The 23,324-nt window shown below is 37.7% G+C and overlaps 1 protein-coding gene across 1 annotated transcript in view; it reads left to right on the forward strand.

Annotated features, from left to right (window-relative positions):
- STXBP5L (syntaxin binding protein 5L) overlaps window positions 1-23,324 on the forward strand; it is a 308,945-nt gene that overhangs the window by 284,311 nt on the left and 1,310 nt on the right. The window contains exons 22-26 of the mRNA XM_052639468.1: window positions 799-969; window positions 3,586-3,825; window positions 13,017-13,377; window positions 17,286-17,451; window positions 19,755-19,866. Of these exons, the coding sequence (XP_052495428.1) occupies window positions 799-969; window positions 3,586-3,825; window positions 13,017-13,377; window positions 17,286-17,451; window positions 19,755-19,866 (1,050 nt within the window). The remainder of the gene's footprint in view (window positions 1-798; window positions 970-3,585; window positions 3,826-13,016; window positions 13,378-17,285; window positions 17,452-19,754; window positions 19,867-23,324) is intronic.

The following is a 23,324-nucleotide window of genomic DNA, read 5'->3' on the forward strand; positions in this document are numbered from 1 at the left end:
CTATGAGATGATGTTTCAAATACTATGTGTTAGCATTAAGACTATTTTAGTGCAATTGTCCCAAATTTTTAAATTAGAACAGAGATAAATTCACAGGCTTTAAAATAAACAGTACTATTTGGTGTTAGACTTGAGCAACTTTAGTGGAACAGACGGAGTTCAAAATGGCAGTAATAATGTCAAAACAAAAATGACAGTAATAATTCATCTTTGTTCAGTTTACCATATACCAGGAAGTTTCTGGCATATAATGTTATCACAAAAGCTCCATGAGTTAGACAGTAATAGTCCCAATCAAGAGGAAACTAAACTATGAAGTCTGCAAAAATGTATACAACTAGTAGGTGGTAGAACTGGGATTTGAGCCCAGGCAGTCTGGCTTGTAGAGTCAATATTCTTATGTACCATTCTCAACTTTGCAGTAAAATGCTTCCGTTCTATATTTTAAACCCTAAGCACTTGAAGTTCTTCCAAAACTTACACATATAGGTGTATATTTACATTATGCAAAAGGAAGTCTAGTACTATAACCTATTTTGTACTGCCATTAAATGGCAGAATACATAATGAAAATATAAATTTTGACTATGTTAGTCAGATTTTAAAGATGAATATATTTAATAATTATCTTATGAAAAATTTGGCTAGCTATTGAAATTATGACTAAATACTAAAACAAGGACTTAGTCTTTAAATGGTTTTAAAACAAGGAATTCTCCATTTATTAATCTACACACTTATTCCTTTATATTAAGATTTAATTATGATATTTATGTTGCCTTCTTCCTCTTGGTACAGACCATGTAAATGGACACTGCACAAGTCCCACTTCTCAGAGCTGCAGTTCTGGAAAACGACTTTCCAGTGCTGATGTTTCAAAAATAAATCGCTGGGGTCCTGGAAGACCACCATTTCGAAAAGCACAGTCAGCTGCTTGCATGGAGATTTCTTTGCCAGTTACAACAGAAGGTAGGTTAAACATACACATTTTTATGGATACAACTGAAATTTGACATTCCACGGGAATTAGGAGCTGGGGGATAAGGGATGGTGGTCACATGTAAAAGATATGAAAAGCTGGTCAACTCTAGACAGTGAGCAACTGAGAACCTGGTCAGGCTGTAGCCATGAATCCAGATCCATTCCTCACTACACCTCTGTCATCTCTAAAACCAGAATGCTTCTGTTTATGGGCAGGTGTCCATCTCCTCCGCACAAAGCGAGACCTATGCATTAATCTGTTCTGTATACTCCTACTTTCTTCCCATCTCAACGTAAGCCTTTTGGTATCTCTATCTGTAGACAGTTATTTATTGTCTTGTAACCTTTGTTTCCCCAACTATTAACAGAATGTGACCAAGAAAAAGGCAAGACATTAAATTCTAGTTTGCAATCTTCTTATGTTTTAAAAAGAGAGGATTATTTGCTTATTTTTAGTTTTGGGGTCAGGGAGTATAAAGTACATGAGTCAGAAGGCCTAGATTAAGAAAGATTAAAAGAAAAAAAAAAAGAGGAATCCTGTAACTGCTGCAGGTGGCTCAGTGGTAAAGAATCCACTTGCCAATGCAGGAGACGCAGGTTAGATTCCTGGACCAGGAAGATCCCCTGGAGAATATGGCAGTCCACTCCAGTATTCTTGCCAGGAAAATCCCATGGACAGAGGAGCCTGGTGGGCTAGAGTCCATGCGGTCACACAGAGGCAGACACGACTAAGCACGCATACAACTTCCGCTGCTGCCTTTCTGATAAAAAGCTTTGGGACTAGAAATAGAAAAAAAGTAACCTTGGGAATATGCTATGGTAATTCTGTGCTATAGAGTAAGTCACCGTTTGTGTGTGTGCTCAGTCGTTGAGTCATGTCTGACTTCACAGAATACTGGAGTGGGTTGCCATTTCCTCCTCCAGGGGATCTTCCTGACCCTGTTTCTTGCATCTCCTGCATTGGCAAGCGGATTCTTTGCCACTGCGTCACCTGGGAAGCCCAGTTCACCACTTACCACTCTTCAAAAAATTTGATAGTATTGATCTGTATTATTCAAATTTTTAAAATAAGATTTTTAGGCACTTCCCTGGCAGTTGAATGGTCAAGACCCTGCACTTGCACTGCAGAGGGCGTGGAATCTGAATCCGGGTCAGGGAACTAAGACTCCACAGACAGAAGTGGCATGATCAAAAATTTTTTTTAAAAAGGGGATTTTTAGCTTTTTAACATTCCACGATATTAAGTCTGGTCCATGGGCATGCATAGGATCTTCTCTTTCACAGGTATCTATGAGTAGCAACCTTGAGTGCTGATGAACCATGAATGGAAAATTTTTGAAACATTAGCTAGGAATGTAACAATGTAAGCAAAGTGTAAAGGTTGTAAACAAATTAGTAGTTTCTGTCACTGGACTGAGCTGGGAATTTTGAGGCTTAGACATTTCTAACTCTAACATGTTGATTTGGGGAAAATTAACTCTACATCTCTTATCTCCAAATCTGTAAAATACATAGTTTATATCTGTGCTCCCTCTCAGATCTAAATTCTATTAAAAAGTTATTTTTATAAACTTTCTGAAGGATAGAGAAGGGAAAATTAGGAATACTTTATTTTGGTTTGTAGAAAAAAGACTAGTCTGAGGAGCTTTAATATTTAACTACTATATATTGTTTTATTATATATTATTATTTCTTTTTATAAAAATGGGTCATCATTTCTTATCAAAATGGAAAGGAGAGGGAAGGCAGTAGAAAGAATATGAGGAACTTGGACTCTGGAGTGACTATAAGAACAATACAACTTTCCTCTATCATTTACCTGAGGTGGTGAGTTTCTGCTTGTTGGAGTGTACACCATGTGTAAAAGTTGATGAGCAGGAGAACTTGAAGCCACTTGTTTCCTTTTCATTGGACTGAAGCCCTTTCAGAAAGATTACCACACTCTCAGTGGGGTGGCATTGTGCACAGCTCTGTATTTAGTCATTGGCAAAGCCAAAACTGGATTTAGATTCAAGGTAGGCAGCTTGTAACTAGTTCAGGGAGATAACATTTGTTCAATGTTATATAAATAGTTTAATATTTACAATTGAAATTACTTCAAATATAGCAAAATTAAAGGAATGTATTTACTATAGAACATACATGATCCTTCAGGTAAGTAGCCACAATGTTGTCAGTATATGGGAACTGTCAAGAAGTCATTAGGAATACTTTCAGTAATTGAGAGAACGGAGAGAAGCATAATTAAAACTATACTAGAAATTCTTGTAATCTTAACTATTTAGACTAAACATATTTTTTCTAAATTAGAGAATTTCAACTAACTTGTCAGGTAAGGTAGAGAAAAAACAAAACAAAACAGTGGAAGGCAGCTCTGCAGATTCAAGGCTAGTCCTAGCTCTGCCTAAGTTTATGATTTACACTTCTGGACTTTTCTTCATCTTCAAAATAAGCTGGTGAACTGGATAAGCTGCCTTCCAGATCAGTTAACAAAGAATCAAATTCTACTTCTCCCTCATCATTTTGGTTTTCATGTACTAAGTCTGACTTCAGTTGTTCTGGAAACACACTAAAACTTAATTTTTGGTTTTTAAATTTCCATAGAAAGTCGAGAAAATTCCTATAATCGTTCTAGAAGCTCTAGCATCTCCAGCATTGACAAAGATTCTAAAGAAGCGATTACAGCACTATACTTCATGGAGTCCTTTGCTCGGAAAAATGACTCTACTATCTCCCCTTGTTTGTTTGTTGGAACTAGTCTGGGAATGGTGTTAATCATCTCCCTAAACCTACCTTCAGCAGATGAACAAAGATTTACAGAGCCAGTCATGGTACTGCCAAGTGGTAAGAGTTTTCATTTATTCCTTCACTGCTACTTTTTCAAATTTATGTAAATGTTTTTTAAAACATTTAACTTGTTTTGATCTGGAGCAAAGATTTAAGTATTCTGGATATTAGGAACTATTGAGAACTTTATAAATCATATATTATCTCAACTATTGCAGTATACCTTCCTGCAAGGCAAAAATTGTCAGCCATTTCTATGGTAGCAATCTGTGGAATTCCCAACCTAAACGGTGCCTTGGGGAATAAGTTTCTGAAAAGCATTTAGGAAAGCTTTAAGGCAAAAGTTAGATATTTTCATGAATTGAAGCATTTATCTAATGTTCCATGCCAGATCAGAGCCTATGAGTGTTTTACATCATCCCTGAAGATCTCAGATGATTAAACTAGAAGCATTCTGACTTGAGCTGGCTTTCTAAATTCTTTGATAATCTCTTCATCTTGTTTTGAAGCCATGCCTCAAAATTTCTTCCGTTTTTATCCTAGTACCTAGAGAATTTGACCCCAATTATGAGTATTGCTGCTAAAGTATATGTTGTATTCTCTTCCTACTTCTTCCCTCTTGAAAAGATGTGATTCCGTTATTCCTTTGAGTATCTTAAAATTTATTCTTATCAATAACTTTTACTCTTTTCCATAAACGAAAAAACTATCTGAAAAACATTTCTAAAGTAAAAGTAATTTTATTAATATATAGAATAAGGGATTTCATTTTAAAAGAACACATGGTATGATAGGTTAGATAGAGCTGTGTTTTCTTTGCTAATTGATATGCTAAATTCATATAGATGGATTGTTACTGTGGGAAGAATATTCAGCTCTCTACTAGTGAAGCAAATTCAGATAAATATATTGTGTGTGTGTGGCCTAAACAACACGAGTTTATTTTCTCACACTTCTGGAGGACCAAGATTAAGGTGCTGGAAGGCCTGGTTTCTTCTGAGGCCTCTCTCCTTGCCTTGCAGCTGGCCACACTCTCACCATGTTCTCACATGACTGTCTCTTTGTGCGCTTGGTACCTCTGGTGTTTCCTAATCTCTTAGACATTTGGATGAGGGCCCCCCTATCAGGCTCATTTTAGCTTAATCACCTCTTTAAAGGCTTTGTCTCAAATATGATCACATTCTGAGGAACTGGGGGGTAGGCCTTCAATGCATGAATTTGATAAGGGGAGGAGGGGAAAAGATCCAGCCCATAAAATGCACTGTATTGTAAAAGTTACTCATTAGCACCACTATATTTTAATTGTAAACATATTTCACAGTAAGAAAACATCTTTTACTGTATTGCTAATTTTAAGAAAATATGAATAATTCTCTTATAATGATTGAGAGAGAGCCAGATCAGTAAGGTCATAATGATTTTTTTAAGTTTTAGTTCAATCCATTTTTTAACTCAATAAATTTTTATACAGATTGGATAGCTAATACATGGCACGTATTCCTCAAATATTTAAAGGTAAAAATCAAACCCCTGTATACTCAAGCGTACAACTGTGAGTGAAAGACAATTTTCTAGTAAGAGATATTCTAAAAAATATGGTTTTCTATGCCACAAGCATAGAAATAAACAAGTCTCTGGAACTAATTTAATGAATCAGTACCATAGGCAAGTTCAACATTCTTAGCAAATAGACTTAGACTTGAAAGGATGGGAAAATACAAAGTGAGTAGAGATTTAACTTAATATTTGGGCATCTAGTTCATAAATATTTGCAAACCTCCTTAAAGAGAGATAATGGGAAGCTATCTTCTCCAAGTTTCTATGTCAGCCTTCTTTCAAGACTTTGGTTATTATATCAGCATCATTTTATCATGTTAACAAATGTACCACACAAACACAAGGTGCTAATAACAGAGGAGAAGATAAAGAGGGCATATGGGAACTCTCTCTACCATATACTCAATTCTGTGTAAAACCTAAGACTGCTCTAAAAAAAATTAAGTCTACGAACTTAAAAAAGCAGTACCTGTAAGGCAGAAAACTGACTCCAGGTTCAGATTTGTCTTATAGCTAACCACTGAAAGAGAAAAAGCCTAATTGGAAGGCATAATTTATGACAATGAAAAGAAAAAGGATGGAGTTCCACAGAGAAGACAGAAAGCCAATTCAGATTTAAAGTAGAAAGCCCATCCTCTCCTCCCTCACGTCCCACTTCCTGACTCCGTCTTCGCCTTCTCCCAGGACCTACTCTGCATCACATCCCTGTCCCACTCGTCTCTGTCCTACTGTAGTGCTCTAGATTGTGGGGACCATTTTAAAAGGTGTGGAATTAGAGGCCTTTCCCTCTTTCATAGTCAGTGCTCAAGTGGGTGGCATGGTTTTAGGCCCTATATGGGTTTTCCTGTCAAAACATTGTTAAATTACCTTTTATCAGATGGCCTAGAAAAATTTCTCTGAGTCTAGCAATTTCCTGAAAATACAATCCATTTTGAAATTTATTCATCCAATTTTTCAACATGTTTCCCAAGCTCATACTAATTAATTAGACACTGGGCATGCAATAATGATCAGGACACAGAATGATTTTTATTCTGAATATTTGCAGGGAAGAACTAAAGTAACCAAAAAATTACAATAAGGGAAGTAAACAATACTGTGGCAGCATGGGAGGGGGATTTGGGGAAGACCTCTCTCACAAAGCCTCTGTCTGAAATGGGAACAGGTTTAGAAGGGAACCCAGTACTGATATTTAAGAGAAAGTCAGAAAAGCATAAAAACCTAGAGGTAGCACAGTTGAGTCAGTTCTAATGAGGTGGAAGAACCAGCGCCTATAATACAGAGTGAAGTAAGTCAGAAAGAGAAAAACAAGTATCATACATTAACACGTATGTATGGACTCTAGAAAGATGGTACTGATGAACCTATTTGCAGGGCAGCAGTGGAGACACAGAACAGACTTGTGGACCCAGTAGGGGAAGGAGAGAATGGGACAAATTGAGAGAGTAGCATGGAAACATATACATCACCATATGTAAAGTAGATAGCCAGTGGGAATTTGCCATATGACTCAGGGAGCTCAAACCATTGCTCTGTGACAACCGAGAGAGGTGGGATGGGGTGGGGCATGGAGGGAGGCTCTAGAGGGAGGGAGGGGAAATATTTATACCTAGGGCTGATTCATGTTGATGTATGGCAGAAACCAATACAATATTGTAAAGCAATTATCCTCTAATTAAACAGGTTTTTAAAAGGAGACCCCCCCAAAAAAGAAAAACAACAACTTAGGGGGTAAAAAGAGCATGACATAGCTAAAACTTACAGCTATTATGGTGCTGAGGCTGGAAAAACAGGCAGGGGAATAGAGGACCTTAAGACCACGATAAGGAGCTGGAAGAGACTTCCTAGATCTCTGGGGGGGGGGGGGGGTTTGTTGTTGTGTACAAAGATTGTGATATGGTATGCTTTTTTCCTCTAAAACACTAGTGGTTAAATTCTGTACCTGTTAAAAAAAAAAATGTAATTGCAAAAACTCCAAATACAGAGGAAGGTAAATGAAAATTCTGCCACGAGCAAACTCTCTCCCTTGTCTGTCCCATCTCCACCCCCCATACTTCTGCCCCTAGGAATTTTACTCTCCAACAGTAATTCTGTGAGAAATTTGCTGAGATTCTAACTTTAAAGCTCCTTTATTGAAGTATAATTGACATACAAAAAATATACGTTTATTGTATGCAACTTGATGAGTCTGGAGATAAGTAAACATCCATGAAACTATTAACCACAATCTATGCCAAAAACATACTCATCACTTCCAACAGCTTCCTACCCCTGTAATTCTGAGACTCATTTTAAATTTTATCTCATTTCTATGTAATACTTTGTGCTATCTGCTAACAAATTATTCTCTAATGATCAATTCTGCCACATGACGTGCCTATCACCGATTTGTAAAAAAAATTATTTTCATGCTTCAGTATCAAACTCAAGCTCATGGTTAAACTGAAGATTCTCCATAATAAATTCATTCTCTTTACCCCTGAACTGTTTCTTCTTTCTCTTCTCCTCATTTGTTAATAGTTCCACAATGCTTAATGGCCTCCATCACTTCCATTTCTTCTATGATTCCTTTTACTTACTCTGCCTCTGTACCAGTCTTAATTCCAGTATTGTCTTCATCTCCTGAATATGGTGATTTTCATGCACCATATTCTCTGATACCTTCAATTATCCATAGAAGCAATTTCTTGGAAATCAGTGATCTCTAAAAGCTCAGCCTTGTTCTACCTCTTTAATCTGATTTCCTGCTACTTTCCAGCACCAGTTCCCTGGTCCAGCCATCTTATTTCTTCTCTTCCCATTTCTCTTTGCCACCTGTCAATCATCTATCATTGTTAGATGTCATAGGAACTTTTATATTTGTTGTCAAAATTTTGGAAAACTGTTATCAAGTTTCTTGGGAGCTATAAGATTTGAAGGAATTAGAATAATTTTCTACAGACTAGCTTTTAGCTCCATCCATTTTAAATTTCAGATCTTGTTCGTTCTACATTATTTATTTCTATTGTTGACATAATATATAATTTGTAATATGCTCTTCCGCCCTGCACTTTCATGTCAGATTAATGCTGAGTTGTATCATGGTAGTAGGAGTTTTCCTGGGAGCCATCACTATACCTAGAAGGAGAGCAGCAACCTAGACATGGTAGTGACAGTGAATCGTCTATTAATACCTAAATCTACTAACCTCAAACTAAATGTATCTCCATCTTTTTTCCTCTTTTCGTATACTGAGGATATGTCTCTAAATTACTAATTCAGTTTTTGATTATGAATTATATAAGCTTAGATATGTTTTCATATGTGTATTCTCAACACTGTAAAAGTATACCAGAGATTATCTTCTTACCTTTTTAACTGTTATTTTTCTTACCATATTCTTGTTTTGTCCTTTGCCTGCTGACAGAAATATCTCATAGACTTACCCTCTACTCTAGACTTCCTAGCCTACTCCCTATGTCAGACTTACTTGCCAGCATTTAATTCCTTTAAAATCCAGCTATCTGATGAAGAACAATTAAATTAATTTATGCAGATGTACAAATGAACAAATGTGCTCTCAAGATATGGTATGAAGCTAGTTAATAGGCTTTGTCTGGAAATTAATTAGTTAAAATGAGAAGGATATGGTTTTTAATCTCAAGTCTAAACCTTGATAAGAAATTTCATCACCTGATTTCTATGCACCATATTCAGTTAGGGCCTTTCCATATAAGACATATATATTTTAAAAATATTTGTGAAATTCATACATTATATCTTACAAACTTCATTAAAAACAGATACAATAAAAATTTAGTTCAAATGTAATGATTGTATTCGACTGAACAAGTAAAATCACAGACTAATACAGAAAAACAAACATACTCTCCACTTGCACCAGCTCTATTTGTTGTTTACAGTTCTTATTACTAGTTATACTGAATGTGTTTATAGCAATTCTGTTTTTCCCTAAGTAAATTGTACTGTCACTTGAAACTGCTGAGTATAAAGTATGAAATCTGAGTCTTTAACAGCTAGACACATGGAAACTATTAAGATTTTTAGATATTAAAAAAAGCAAAATAAAATGCTCTCCAAAAACAAATGAAATCTCACATACCATTTTGTCACATGCTATTGTCATGAATTCAAACTTTTTCCGGAATTTCTTTTATGGAGAGATTAAAAGAACATATCTCTTTGTGAAAATCGAATGATCTAGATATATAGTTGTTTATAATACATTAGGATGACCTAGAAGAAATGGATAAACCCCTAACGACATACAAATATCAAGACTGAATCATGAAGAAATAGAAACTCTGAATAGACCTATAACTAATAACGATATTTGATCAGTAATAATAATTTAAAAAAACACTCAACAAAGAAAAGCCCACTTCTCTTTTTTAAAGGACTTCTTTCATATTAACTTATCTTGGTTGTCTGGACAACAAATTCTCATCAACAATATGGAAATGTGAACTAAAGCACTAAATCACTGCATTTAGAGTGACAGAGCACCTAGAGATTTATTCCAGAAGCCATCACTTTAATCTGTGTCAGACCCACTTGAAGGGTTATAGCATAGACTGTAACAGTCTGGCTCCATTCCCAGAGTTTCTAATTCAGTTGGTCTGGGGTGGAGTCTGAGAAATTGTTTAACAAGCCACAAGTGATACTAATACAAATGTAATTTTGCATGCTGGGATGAAAAAACAGCCCTTCCTCCTGGGTTTTTCCTTTGTGTCTCCTTCTCCTTTACTTTCACACAACTACCAAGCTCACAACACTTCTGAAACCAGATAAGTGGAGGCCTTCTCCACAAACAAGTCCCTGAGATACCACCTGAGTATTCCACAGTTTGACTGAATATGGACACTGTCCACATGGAGATGGCCCCACAGGGAAATGGCTCTGTAACCCACCCTGCTTCAGATGACAAGACAAGTCAAGGTTGTCATCTATTCTTCTGACCAAGAAGACCTGAGGCTTCCACAGCCTCTAGTTCAATCAGTTTTCTAGAGCCACTCACAGAACCTCAGAAAAACTTTTACTTACTGTTTAGCAGTTTCTTGTAACAGGATATAGCTGAACATCTGATGGATGAGATGCACAGGGCAAGGAATGTAGGGAGGTCCATGAAGCTACCCCTTCCATGCCTTCTCCAGGACTGGCACTATCCCCACACTGCTACCTGCTCCTTAACCCGGAAGCTCTTCAAACCACCACCGCCCCACCTTTGGGTTTTTATATGGTTTCCTTACATAGATGTGGTTAATTAAACCAATGGTGATTGAATTCAATCTCCAGCTTGTCTCTCTGCCCCAGAGGTGGGGGTAGAGCTGAAAGTGTTAACCTTGTAATCACCTGGTTAGTTCCACTGGCAACCAGCCCCCAACCTAAGGTAAGACTCCAAAATCACCTTATTAACATAATGAAAGACACCTGTATTGTTCTTGTCGGGCCATTTCAAGGATTTTAGGAGCACTGTACCAGAAACAGGGACAAAGACCAAATACATAATCATAAGTCATAACATCATGCACGTATAATATGGTTAATCACAATCCTGGTCCATAAATTTAATTCTGCTTCCCAGGGGGCTCAATGGTAAAGAATCAGCCTGCCAGTGAAGGAGATACAGGAGACAAAGGTTTGATCCCTCAGTCGGGACGATCGTCTGGAGAAGGAAATGGCAACCCACTCCAGTATTCTTGCCTGGGAAATCCCATGAACAGAGGAGCCTCATGGACTACAGTCCATGGGGTTGCAAAGAGTCAGACACGACTGAGCACACACATAAACATGCACAGGGAAAACTTAAACCTTGTATAAAACTAATGAAAAGGATATAATCAAAGCATTTTTTACCACAAATTAGGAAACAAGGCAGATATTTGGGCAAGGCAACTTATTAAGAAACAGTTATTTTGATACTGACAGCTTTGTAAGCATCAGGTGTAAGGAAAATGGCTTCCAAAATGTAGATTTCTTGTGTTGTTTTAACCTATTTTAGGCTCTCTAAATTGAGGGTGTTGTTAATATATACTTCAGAAAGTTTTTCCATGGTGTGCAGCAATGGAAATATGGGAGCTTTTTTTTTTTTTTTTTTGAATAGAAGGATCACTCCTAGATGAATACTAATTAAATCACTCATCATTGCCCTTGGCAGATATTTTTCTTCTTGGTAGGTTGAGAGCTGGTCTTTCATACCTTGACCCTCAGATTAAAGCACCTGAGCCCCTGCTACCTTATCCCTGTCAGACATTTACAGGCTTCTTGGTTTTAAAGTGGGTTTAAAAACACAACTGAGATGTTAAAGCATCTAAACATGTTACTTTGAATTTTATAAATTTTTAATACTTTATAAAGTATTTTCTAAATGGAATGTATTTGTATAATACCCTTTCCAAGTCTCTGGTACATGTACACTCTTGAGGTATGCCAGCCTGGGAGAGCTTCCTTATTCTCTCTACATGCGTGCTCAGTCACTCGATCATGTCCAACTCTGCAACCCCATGGATCGTAGCCCTCCAGGCTCATCTGTGGAATTTTCCAGGCAAGGATACTGGAGTGAGTTTCCATGCCCTCCTCCATTACTCTCTACACGATGTCAAAGGACAAAGGAAAGAAAAGGCTGCTCAGGCACTGCTTAGGGAAGAGTCTGGAAGTGTCCAAATGTCAGTCTATCCCAAGTTACCTCCTAAGCCTTTGCAGTATCCAATCTCTGGGACTAGTAAAAAATCGCCCATAGGTAATAATCTGGCATGGATGTTCAACCTTGGAGAATCCAGGTGAGTAAACCATTTTTCTGTATAAAAGATGCATAAGCCTTGAGTAAACACCAAATTCAGTTTGTTTTTTAAAAATCACAATCAAAATTGCTAGCATGAACTAGATATTTAAATTTCATGAAGTATTCTGAGTATTCATTTTCAGAAGAAGAGAAACAGTATTTTCTAGTGAGTGAGTCTATAAAGAAGTGGAATCAGATGGCATGGTTATCTTTTCAGTTGAAGTTATTCAGTAAATTAAAATTACAAATTTTCTGAAATTTGTTTAAAAAAATAAAAGTATTTTAATGACGGCAATGACAACCTACTCCAGTACTCTTGCCTGGAAAATCCCATGGACAGAGGAGCCTGGTAGCCTGCAGTCCATGGGGTCGCTAGGAGTCAGACACAACTGAGCGACTTCACTTTCACTTTCATGCATTGGAGAAGGAAATGGCAACCCACTCCAGTATTCTTGCCTGGAGAATCCCAGGGACTGGGGAGTCTGGTGGGCTGCTGTCCATGGGGTCGCACAGAGTTGGACACAACTGAAGTGACTTAGCAGCAGCAGCAGCAGTATAGTATAGTGAAATGATACTGGATTAGGAATTAGGAAACTTGAGTTCCAGTCCAGGCTCAGTCACTAATTTGTTATGTGTCTTGGCCCAAAACTCATCTTTCTGGATCTGTTTTATTAATATAATGAAAGGATTTGATGAGTTGATGTCTTAGACTCCTTTTAGCATTTACCTGTTATGATTCCAAGTTATTGCAGCTGATAAATTCACAAATCTACTGATCTATGTGTAAATCGGCAATATTATGACACTATAAATTACCATAATATAAAAGAAAACATTTATCACCCATAGATGAATAGCACCTGTTTTAGAAAGAATTTCATGTGCCAGTGATGTGGAATTGTTTTTATAGGTACATTCCTCTCATTGAAAGGAGCTGTCCTAACATTCTCCTGTATGGACCGAACTGGTGGGTTAATGCAACCACCATACGAAGTTTGGAGGGATCCAAACAACATAGATGAAAATGAGAAATCTTGGAGAAGGAAACTGGTCATGAACTGCCCCTCTCCATCCCAAGAAACAGGAGATCATCAGTACACAATAATCTGCTCAGAGAAACAAGCTAAAGTCTTCTCACTGCCTTCTCAGACTTGCCTCTATGTTCATAACATCACAGAAACATCTTTTATACTGCAAGCAGATGTGGTGGTCATGTGTAACAGTGCCTGCTTGGCATGCTTTTGTGCCAATGGGCATATCATGATAATGAGGTATGTGCTGTCTTTATAAATTATCTGGTAATCATAACAGTGCAAACAAGGTAAAATTATAAAAAGTACATGTGTAACATGCAAGATAAATTAAGAAGCAACCTGAGATCATTGTTTCATTATGTTTGTGAATGTTTTATTGCTCAACAATTTGAGGAGAGTTTATTTTAGGTTTTATTTGTTTGCTAAAAATGCTTTGCACTGTGAATGAAATATACGTTAACTGCCATCAAGGAATCTAAGGAAAGAGCGATTCTCCAGTCATTCACACATTCATTCAACATTTATTGAGCACCTATCTCCCAGATGCTATGCTAGGCACAGGATATATGAAGATGAATAAACCACAAGGAAAAGAAATGAACTGTTACCTTTACTATGTTTCACAGTACACACAAGAATTTTCTATACAGAACTTAATTTTATCCTTATAACTTCTCTAGGACATAAGAAATGAAGTATTATCTGCTTCCTCTATTTTACATGTTAATAAATTTGAATGAGGTTGCAAGTCTAGGAAAAAGTGAGATCAACACTGAACAGTATACTAAAAATCATCCCTTTATTTTAACCTGCTATAGGCTATACATTAAGAAATACACATGGAGGAAGAGTTTGGGGTGGACTTTTGAACTGAAGTCATAGCTATATTGACGACTAGGTAGAATCAGATGTGAGGGAAATTTTCTGAATGTAAAACCGTAAAAGATAATGGAGGTCGTTAAATCTCAGGGTAAGAAGAGAACTTAAAGGTGAAAATTTTTTGTCATGAACTTGGATAATAGTGATGTCATTAACAGATAAGAAAGTCAGGAGGATTTGGAGAAAATAAGTCTGCGAATGAATACTTGGAATATGAGGTGCTTATATGCCAGCTTGAATAAGTTTAGCAAGCAATTTACAGTCTAGACTCTTAAAAAATAGAGGTGGAAGATTCAGCTCTGGAAATCATCTATGTAAATACATTAGCAAAAGTTTTAGCAGTGAATGAAATCATCAAAGAAGATAGTATTAAAAAAGAGGAGAAAGAGACTGATCTGGGGACAAAAATTGAGGGAGGGGGATGCATATGAATACATCTATACAGTGGCAGAAAGAAAGAAAATCCAGCAAAGGAGACTGAGAAGCAGTCATCAGAGAGCTAGAAGAAGGATCACAGTAACATAACTTCATGAAAAGCACAGAAGAGTATTAAAAAAAAAAGGACAGACAACTACTAAAATGATGATCAAGAGTTAGAACAGAAAGATCAAAGAATTTGGGGCCAAAAAAACCACTAGATGTAGATGTTAGTGATATTTGAGAAAGCAAATCTTAGGAGCACAGTGAAGATAAGACTGAATTTCAAGGGAGGCAAGAATAAAGGCAGTGACACAGATCAGGGATTGACAGACTATAACCCACGCAATATCCACTCTACCCTCCACCCAATATGATACTGTATACAGGCCTGCAAGCTGAGAATGGTTTTTATATTTTCAAATTGTCGAAAAAAGCAGAGAAGAATATTTCCTGATATGTGGGAAGTATATGAAATTCACATCTCAAATGTTCATAAAGGTTTGGGGAACACAACCACACCACTTGCTTATATATTGCCTACAAGAAAGAGCGTGTACACAACAGGCAAGAGTTGAGTAGTTGTACCCGAGACCACATGGCCTACAAACCATTTTATTTACTATCTGACTCTTTAAAAATAAAGTTTGCCAATTCCTGAGACAAGAGTTCTTTTGGGAAATTTTGGTAAAAAGAGAGATGAGAGATAGGAAAGTAATTCAAGCGCAAAACTGGGATTTTGAGAGTGTTTTTATTGTTATATTTTCTTTAATAGGGGAGACATGAGTAGACTTATAAGCCAAAGAGAGGTAGTTAGTGGAGATAGTTTTGAAAAAATAAAAATAAAAACAATCATTTACAGTCTGCTCATTCTCTTATATGTTTCTTATTCTTTATCTGATTTCTTTTCTCAAATTCTTTTTAGAGATTTCTGAAGAGGGTCATTCCAGTCTTGTTTGAAAATAATGACTTAACTCCTAGACACGCCTTAGTTTAGAAGGGGAAAAAAAAAAACTGTGTGTACACTCCCCTAAGCTCACATTTAGTTACTCAAAATTTTTCTTTTAAATTCAAAGACATTACAATGTTGTCACAATTGAAATTTTAGCTTGATAGTGATTTTAGCTTGACAGTGATAGTGAGAATTCCAGAAAAAGATCTGCTTCACTCACCACTCTAAAGCCTTTGACTATGTGGATCACAACAAACTGTGGAAAATTCTTCAAAAGACAGGAATAGCAGACCACCTCACCTGCCTCCTGAGAAACCTGTATGCTGGTCAAGAAGCAACACTTAGAACCAGACATGAACTAGCAGATTGGTTCAAAATTGGGAAAGGAGTACGTCAAGGCGGTGTACTGTCACCCTGCTTACATGCAGAGTACATCATGAGAAATGCCATGCTGGATGAAGCACAAGCTGGAATCAAGACTGCGAGGAGAAATATCAACAATCTCAGATATGCAGATGATACTGGCAGAGAGTGAAGAGGAACTAAAGAGCCTTTTGATGAAGGTGAAAGAGGAAAGTAAAAAAAACCTAGCTTAAAACTCAACATTCAAAAAACTAAGATCATAGCACCCAGTGCCATCACTTCATGGAAAATAGATGGGGGAAAAATGGAAACAGTGGCAGATTTTATTTTCTTGGGCTCCAAAATCACTGTGGACAATGACTGCAGCTATGAAATTAAAAGATGCTTGCTCATTGGAAGAAAAGCTATGACAAATCTAGACAGTATATTAAAAAGCAGAGACATCACTTTGTCTGTATAGTCAAAGCTACGGTTTTTCCAGTAGTCATGTATGGATGTGAAAGTTGGACCATAAAGAAGGCTGAGCCTTAGAATTGATGCTTTTGAACTGTGGTGCTGGAGAGGACTCTTGAGAGTCCCTTGGACAGCAGGATATCAACACAGGCAATCCTAAAGGACATCAATGCTGAATATTCATTGGAAGGACTGATGCTGAAGCAGAAGCTCCAATATTTTGACCATCCAATGGGAAGAGCTGACTCATTGGAAAAGATGCTGATGCTGGGAAAGATTGAGGGCAGGAGAAGGAGGCGACAGGATGAGATGGTTGGATGGCATCACCGACTCAACAGACATGAGTCTGAGCAAACTCCAGGAGATAGTGAAGGTCAGGGGAGCCTGGCGTGCTGCAGTCCAACAGGTTGCAAAGATTCAGAAACAACTGAGTGACTGAACAATAGCCAATCAGTAAGACATCTGAGATGTAGTATTCATTTGGATGTGCAAATTCTGATCTGTTGTTTATAACTAATTCTGAAACAGTCCTAGTCATTAATCACCCCTTCAGTATAGGTGCCATAAGTCATAGGTGATTTTCATTTTCTTTATATAGAGGAAGTAAAGGAATGGGGAGGAAAGCCACTCCATTCCCAGGCATAGTGAACTAGACACACATCAGTGTATAACCTCAAACCCAGGAATTTTGCCTTAAAAAGAGACAATGGAGCAAGCATGCAGGCAGCCACTTTCTAGTTAGAGTGTTTCTGCCATAGTAAAAGATTACAACAGTAGGAACCTGTGAAATTCTACACAAAGCATTTTGAAATTGCTGGCCAGTGCATTTAATCCAGCCTTCAAGGACATCTGCTAAGTATCTGTGTGGATTAAAATAGAACTGTACCATAATTTTTTGTGAAAATGATTTTACATGAAGTTCTAGTTTACTACCGTTGAGACTTCAAGATAAAAAGAAACAACCAGAAAACAGCAGTATAAAAATTACTGTTTTATGTAAAGATTGCTATATTTTATATACAGAAATTAAAAGCTTCTAACAACTTGATATTGAAATGTGGATTTGGTTTTTTCCATTCAGCCTACCTAGTCTTCGCCCAATGTTAGATGTTAATTATTTGCCACTGACAGACATGCGGATAGCACGGACATTTTGTTTTACCAATGAAGGACAGGCATTATACCTCGTCTCTCCTACTGAAATTCAGCGGTTAACATACAGCCAAGAGATGTGTGATAATCTACAGGTAGGTCATTTATGAATAAGCATTGAACGTAGTTGCAAAAAGAGAATGAGAGAGAGGTCTAAAAGCTCAAATATTATTAAGCTAGACAATAAACATGCCTGCCCTAGAACATGTTTTGAGTATATGTTCATCCTGGTGATGCTACGAAGTTTTAGTGTGTTCCAGATATACATAGGAAAAAAATAAGAAAAAAGGGGATGTGGGAAGAATGTGGAGATCATATACATCAATGGTTGTTCTCTTTATTTTATTGTTTGTTTTGCCTACAATTCAGAGTTAATAGACTTAAAAAAAAAAAGAAACCTTAATTGTGGGCCATACAAAATAAATATATATCCTATAGGTTAGAAATGGGCATTTGTCTTTGATCATAGCAGTAAGCAGAGTTTAGAGACAAAATAAATATAAAAGAATTTATTTAATCTTGGATAAGTAAATGTCACAAAAATTTTAAAAGACATCCTAAGGATTTAATTGGTTTCTCTCCCTTATTTTAGAGAAAAGAAAACTAAAATTCATTACAATATAGAGGTTCAGAGTATAAGCTCTGAACTATTTAAGCTGCATTTGCCTACTGGTATAACTTTGGCTATTTTACTTAATCTACTTGTATGTTCTACCTTGAAGCATTACTGTGAGAATTAAGAAAGAATTCCTGTAAAGCACTGAGAAGAGTGCCTGGAACATACTAAGTTTTAAAAATAAATGATAATAAATGTTATTCAACATATACTTAAGTTTTTTATATACCTAGTACTTGGCTAGGCTGTAGAAGTACAATCATAAACAAGATACAAGTCCCTACCTGCTAGTGTGGAAGGAGAGAGAAATAGATAACCACAATGTTCTGGAAAATGGTTGTCTGTACATAGCTCTGCCAGTGCTGGAGAGACATTAAGAGCGGACTGGGTTAATGGAGCAAAAGGGAAGGGGTAGTTAGAAAAAGGTTGTGAAGGATGAATAGGAGCTGTCCATAGGGAATAGATGGCTGGAGGTGGGAAAGGTAATAATATTCTTGACAGAGCAGAGGCATGTGAAAGCCCCAAGGTTCAGGAAACTGCTAAGAAAGTACAGAGTTGTGAAGTGGAGAGACTGAAGGAGTGCTGATGGAGACTTAGTCAAGAATAGAGCTTGGAACACCTTGTAAGCACCTTAAGAAATCTGGCATTTACCCCCAGGGCAAAAGGAAATCATTGAAAAGGTTTAGCAAATTTGTTTATTAAAACTAATATTCTGGTTGCAGTATGACAGCTTGTTTGGAAGAGTTAAGGCTAAAAGTAGGGAGAACAATTTGGAGGCGTTATTTTTTAAATAATTAAGGCCAGAAATAATAGTGGCTTGACAGCCAACAGTGATAGAGAAAATTAGCATATTCAATGACTATAAACTGTGATCGGTTGGATTGGAGGGTTATTAGATAGAGGAGTGAAGAAAAGGAAGGAATTAATAATTATTCCTGTATTTCTGGGTTGAGGAACTAAGTAGATGGTGTAGCCATTTCCAAAGAGAAGGGATTTGGGAGGAAAAGCATGGGTCTAGGAGTAGAGATGAGGGGGGAAGATGACGACAGTCATCCTGCAAGTTCACACACAAACTGATACTAGCTCACAGATCTGACTTTGGATTGAAGTTCCTCCAAATCCATGGTTCTCGAATTTTCATCTGCTTTAGAAAAACCAAGGGCTTCCCTGGTGGCTCAGATGGTGGTGGTCTGCCCGCAATGCGGGAGACCTGGGTTCGATCCCTGTGTTGGGAAGATCCTCTGGAGAAGGAAATGGCAGCCCACTCCAGGATTCTTGCCTGGAGAATCCCATGGATGGAGAAGCCTGGCAGGCTCAATGGGGTCGCAAAGATTTGGACTCAACTGAGTGACTAACACACACAGAAAGACCAAAGTAAGTTAAAACATTTTATAGCAAGTTAGAAAAAAGTTAGAACAAGTTAAAAATAAAGATAACCGGAGCATATCTATGTAAATTCTGATTAGTATGTGTAATAAAGCCAGTGAATTCTGTAATCAGGATTAATCTGTAAATTAATCCTAGGGTGAATATTAGAAGACAAGAGGTCAGAAAAGTGAATATTTTAGGATGCCAGTTCTTGGAGGAGGAGAGGAAAGGAAGAAGGTTGGAGGAAGAAGTGCCAGAGAGAGGGAATTAGAAACTAAGCAAAAACTACCACAAAAACATATGGAGAACAGACTTTTCAGCCTTTTCATGACATGCTCTAACAGGCCACCATGTTAGCTTTTGATCTATTAATTTATTCTTAGTCTAATGCTTTTTTCTTTAAATTTGATATAGGACATGCTGGGAGATTTGTTTACTCCTATAGAGACACCAGAAGCTCAAAACAGAGGCTTTCTCAAGGGCTTGTTTGGTGGAAGTGGACAAACATTTGACAGAGAAGAGCTCTGTGAGTAAACTCCTGATTACAAACTGTATCAAAAAACAGACGACCTCTTTCTAGATGAGGGCTTTGCTTCTATACCATGAAAATTATTTGTTTACCAAACATGAATATAACTGGTCAGTTTGTTTTAGAAACAGTTTAACAAAAATAGTACATGTAATTCATACAAATAATCAGTAAGCTAATAAATGTGTCATTTGCAGGTAGATCAGACCTGCAGGGCAAGGTGAAGGCACTTGGTTACTTAAATCTGAAAAAATGTTTTTGAATCTGCCTGCCTTTAACTACTTCTAGGAAATAAGTTCTTTATTCAGAATTCAGGGTTTACCAATGGTACAGAATAAATCACTTAAAAAATATCTACCAGAGACTCTGAAGAACAATAATTAAAACACAGTAAAAAGGAACATTCTCAAAGAGAAATTAAGATTTTCCAGATTCTCTCACCTACTATGTGGTCTCTATAGGTCAAAACTCCTTTTTCCTTGAATTTTTAACTATGCAAAATATCTAGTGCTTCCATAAAATGGACCAGCTATAAAAGGTAATGACATTTGATACCTGCTAAACATGGATTCGGAGAAGGCAATGGCACCCCACTCCAGGACTCTTGCCTGGAAAATCCCATGGACGGAGGAGCCTGGTGGGCTGCAGTCCATGGGGTCGAGTTGGACACGACTGAGTGACTTCACTTTCACTTTTCACTTTCATGCATTGGAGAAGGAAAGGGCAACCCACTCCAGTGTTCTTGCCTGGAGAATCCCAGGGACAGGGGAGCCTGGTGGGCTGCCGGCTATGGGGTCACACACAGTCGGCAGCAACTTAGCAGCAGCAGCAGCAAACATAGATTACCCTTGAAAGCATCATGCTAAATTAAAGAAGGAAGACAAAAAAGGCCACATATTGTATTATTCCTTTTGTACATAATGTTCAGGATAGACAAATCCATAGAGACAGAAAGTCAGTAGTTGCCAGGGAACAGGGCAAGGAGGGACTAATGGGTACAGAATTTCTTTGGGTGGTGATAAAAATGTTCTAAAATTAGATAGTGGTGATAGTTGCACAAGTCTGAGAATCAGTTAAAAACTACTTAACTGTACACTTACGAAGGGTGAACTGAGGAATTCCCTGGAGGTACAATGGTTAGGCCTAGGTGCTTTCACTGCTGTTGCCAGGGTTTGATCCCTGGTCTGGACCTAATATCCCACAAGCTATGCACCGCAGGCAGAAAACTTTTTTTAAAAAGGCGAGAGGTGGTGGTGGTGGTGATGGGGGTGGGGGTGGCAGCGGCTATGAATTTTACGAATTATATCTCAATAAAGCTCTTATTTTAGAAAACTTAATCTAGATTCCACTCCTAATGTTACATCCTTGGGACTGCTCACTAAATTTTTGTCAAGATAGCTATTTTTCAATTTTTAAAAGTTCAGTTCAGTTCAGTTCAGTCGCTCAGTCGTGTCACTCTTTGAGACCCCATGAGTCGCAGCACGCCAGGCCTCCCTGTCCATCACCAACTCCCGGAGTTCACTCACACTCACGTCCATCGAGTCTGTGATGCCATCCAGCCATCTCATCCTCTGTCATCCCCTTCTCCTCCTGCCCCCAATCCCTCCCAGCATCAGAGTCTTTTCCAATGAGTCAACTCTTCACATGAGGTGGCCAAAGTATTGGAGTTTCAGCTTCAGCATCAGTCCTTCCAAAGAACACCCAGGACTGATCTCCTTTAGGATGGACAGGTCGGATCTCCTTGCAGTCCAAGGGGCTCTCAAGAGTCTTCCAACACCACAGTTCAAAAGCATCAATTCTTCGGTGCTCAGCTTTCTTCACAGTCCAACTCTCACATCCATACATGACTAGTGGAAAAACCATAGCCTTGGCTAGACGGACCTTTGTTGGCAAAGTAATGTCTCTGCTTTTTAATATGCTGTCCAGGTTGGTCATAACTTTCCTTCCAAGGAGTAAGCATCTTTTAATTTCATGGCTGCCGTCACCCATCTGCAGTGATTTTGGAGTCTAAAAAATAAAGTTAGCCACTGTTTCCCCATCTATTTGCCATGAAGTGATGGGACCGGATGCCATGATCTTAGTTTTCTGAATGTTGACCTTTAAGCCAACTTTTTCACTCTCCTCTTTCACTTTCATCAAGAGGCATTTGAGTTCTTCTGTGCTTTCTGCCATAAGGGTGGTGTCATCTGCATATCTGAGGTTATTGATATTTTTTCTGGCAATCTTGATTCCAGCCTGTGCTTCATCCAGCCCAGCGTTTCTCATGATGTACTCTGCATATAAGTTAAATAAGCAGGGTGACAATATACAGCCTTGACATACTAGGAAAAGGAGTCTGTTGTTCCATGTCCAGTTCTAACTGTTGCTTCCTGACCTGCATACAGGTTTCTCAAGAGGCAGGTCAGAGGTCTGGTATTCCCATCTCTTTCAGAATTTTCCACAGTTGATTGTGATCCACACAGTCAAAGGCTGTGGCATAGTCAATAAAGCAGAAATAGATGATTTTCTGGAACTCTCTTGCTTTTTCCATGATCCAGCGGATGCTGGCAATTTGATCTCTGGTTCCTCTGCCTTTTCTAAAACCAGCTTGAACATCAGGAAGTTCACAGTTCATGTATTGCTGAACCCTGGCTTGGAGAATTTTGTAGCATTATTTTACTAGCATGTGAGATGAGTGTAATTGTGTGGCAGTTTGAGCATTGTTTGGCATTGCCTTTTTTGGGGGATTGGAATGAAAACTGACCTTTTCCAGTCCTGTGGCTACTGCTGAGTTTTCCAAATTTGTTGACCTATTGAGTGCAGCACTTTCACAGCATCATCTTTTAGGATTTGAAAGAGCTCAACTGGAATTCCATCACCTCCACTAGCTTTTTTCTTAGTTATGCTTCTGAAGGCTCTCTTGACTTCACATTCCAGGATGTCTGGCTCTAGGTGAGTGATGACACCATCATGATTGGGTTGTGAAGATCTTTTTTGTACAGTTCTTCTGTGTATTCTTGCCACCTCTTCTTAATATCTTCTGCTTCTGTCAGGTCCATACCATTTCTGTCCTTTATGGTGCCCATCTTTGCATAAAATGTTCTCTTGGTATCTTTAATTTTCTTGAAGAGATCTCTAGTCTTTCCCATTCTATTGTTTTCCTCTATTTCTTTGCATTGATCACTGAGGAAGGCTTTATCTCTCCTTGCAGTTCTTTGGAACTCTGCATTCAAATGGGTATATCTTTCCCAAAGTTACTTCATTGAAATGAAGTAAAACTGAGTTTTATAAATGATGGTGAAGTTTTTAATCTTTTATAAAGTAATAAAGTTTCAACGTATGTGTATTAATGCCCGTAATGCATATATACCCCATTCTCTATATTTACACAGGCACACAAACACACACACACACTCAGATTTTAAAAAAAAACACACAAAAAAACTACTGAGGGCTACAAAGGCTGATAGGAAGAT

This window comes from Budorcas taxicolor, chromosome 1 (genome assembly GCF_023091745.1).
Source record: "Budorcas taxicolor isolate Tak-1 chromosome 1, Takin1.1, whole genome shotgun sequence".
Lineage (NCBI taxonomy): Eukaryota > Metazoa > Chordata > Mammalia > Artiodactyla > Bovidae > Budorcas > Budorcas taxicolor.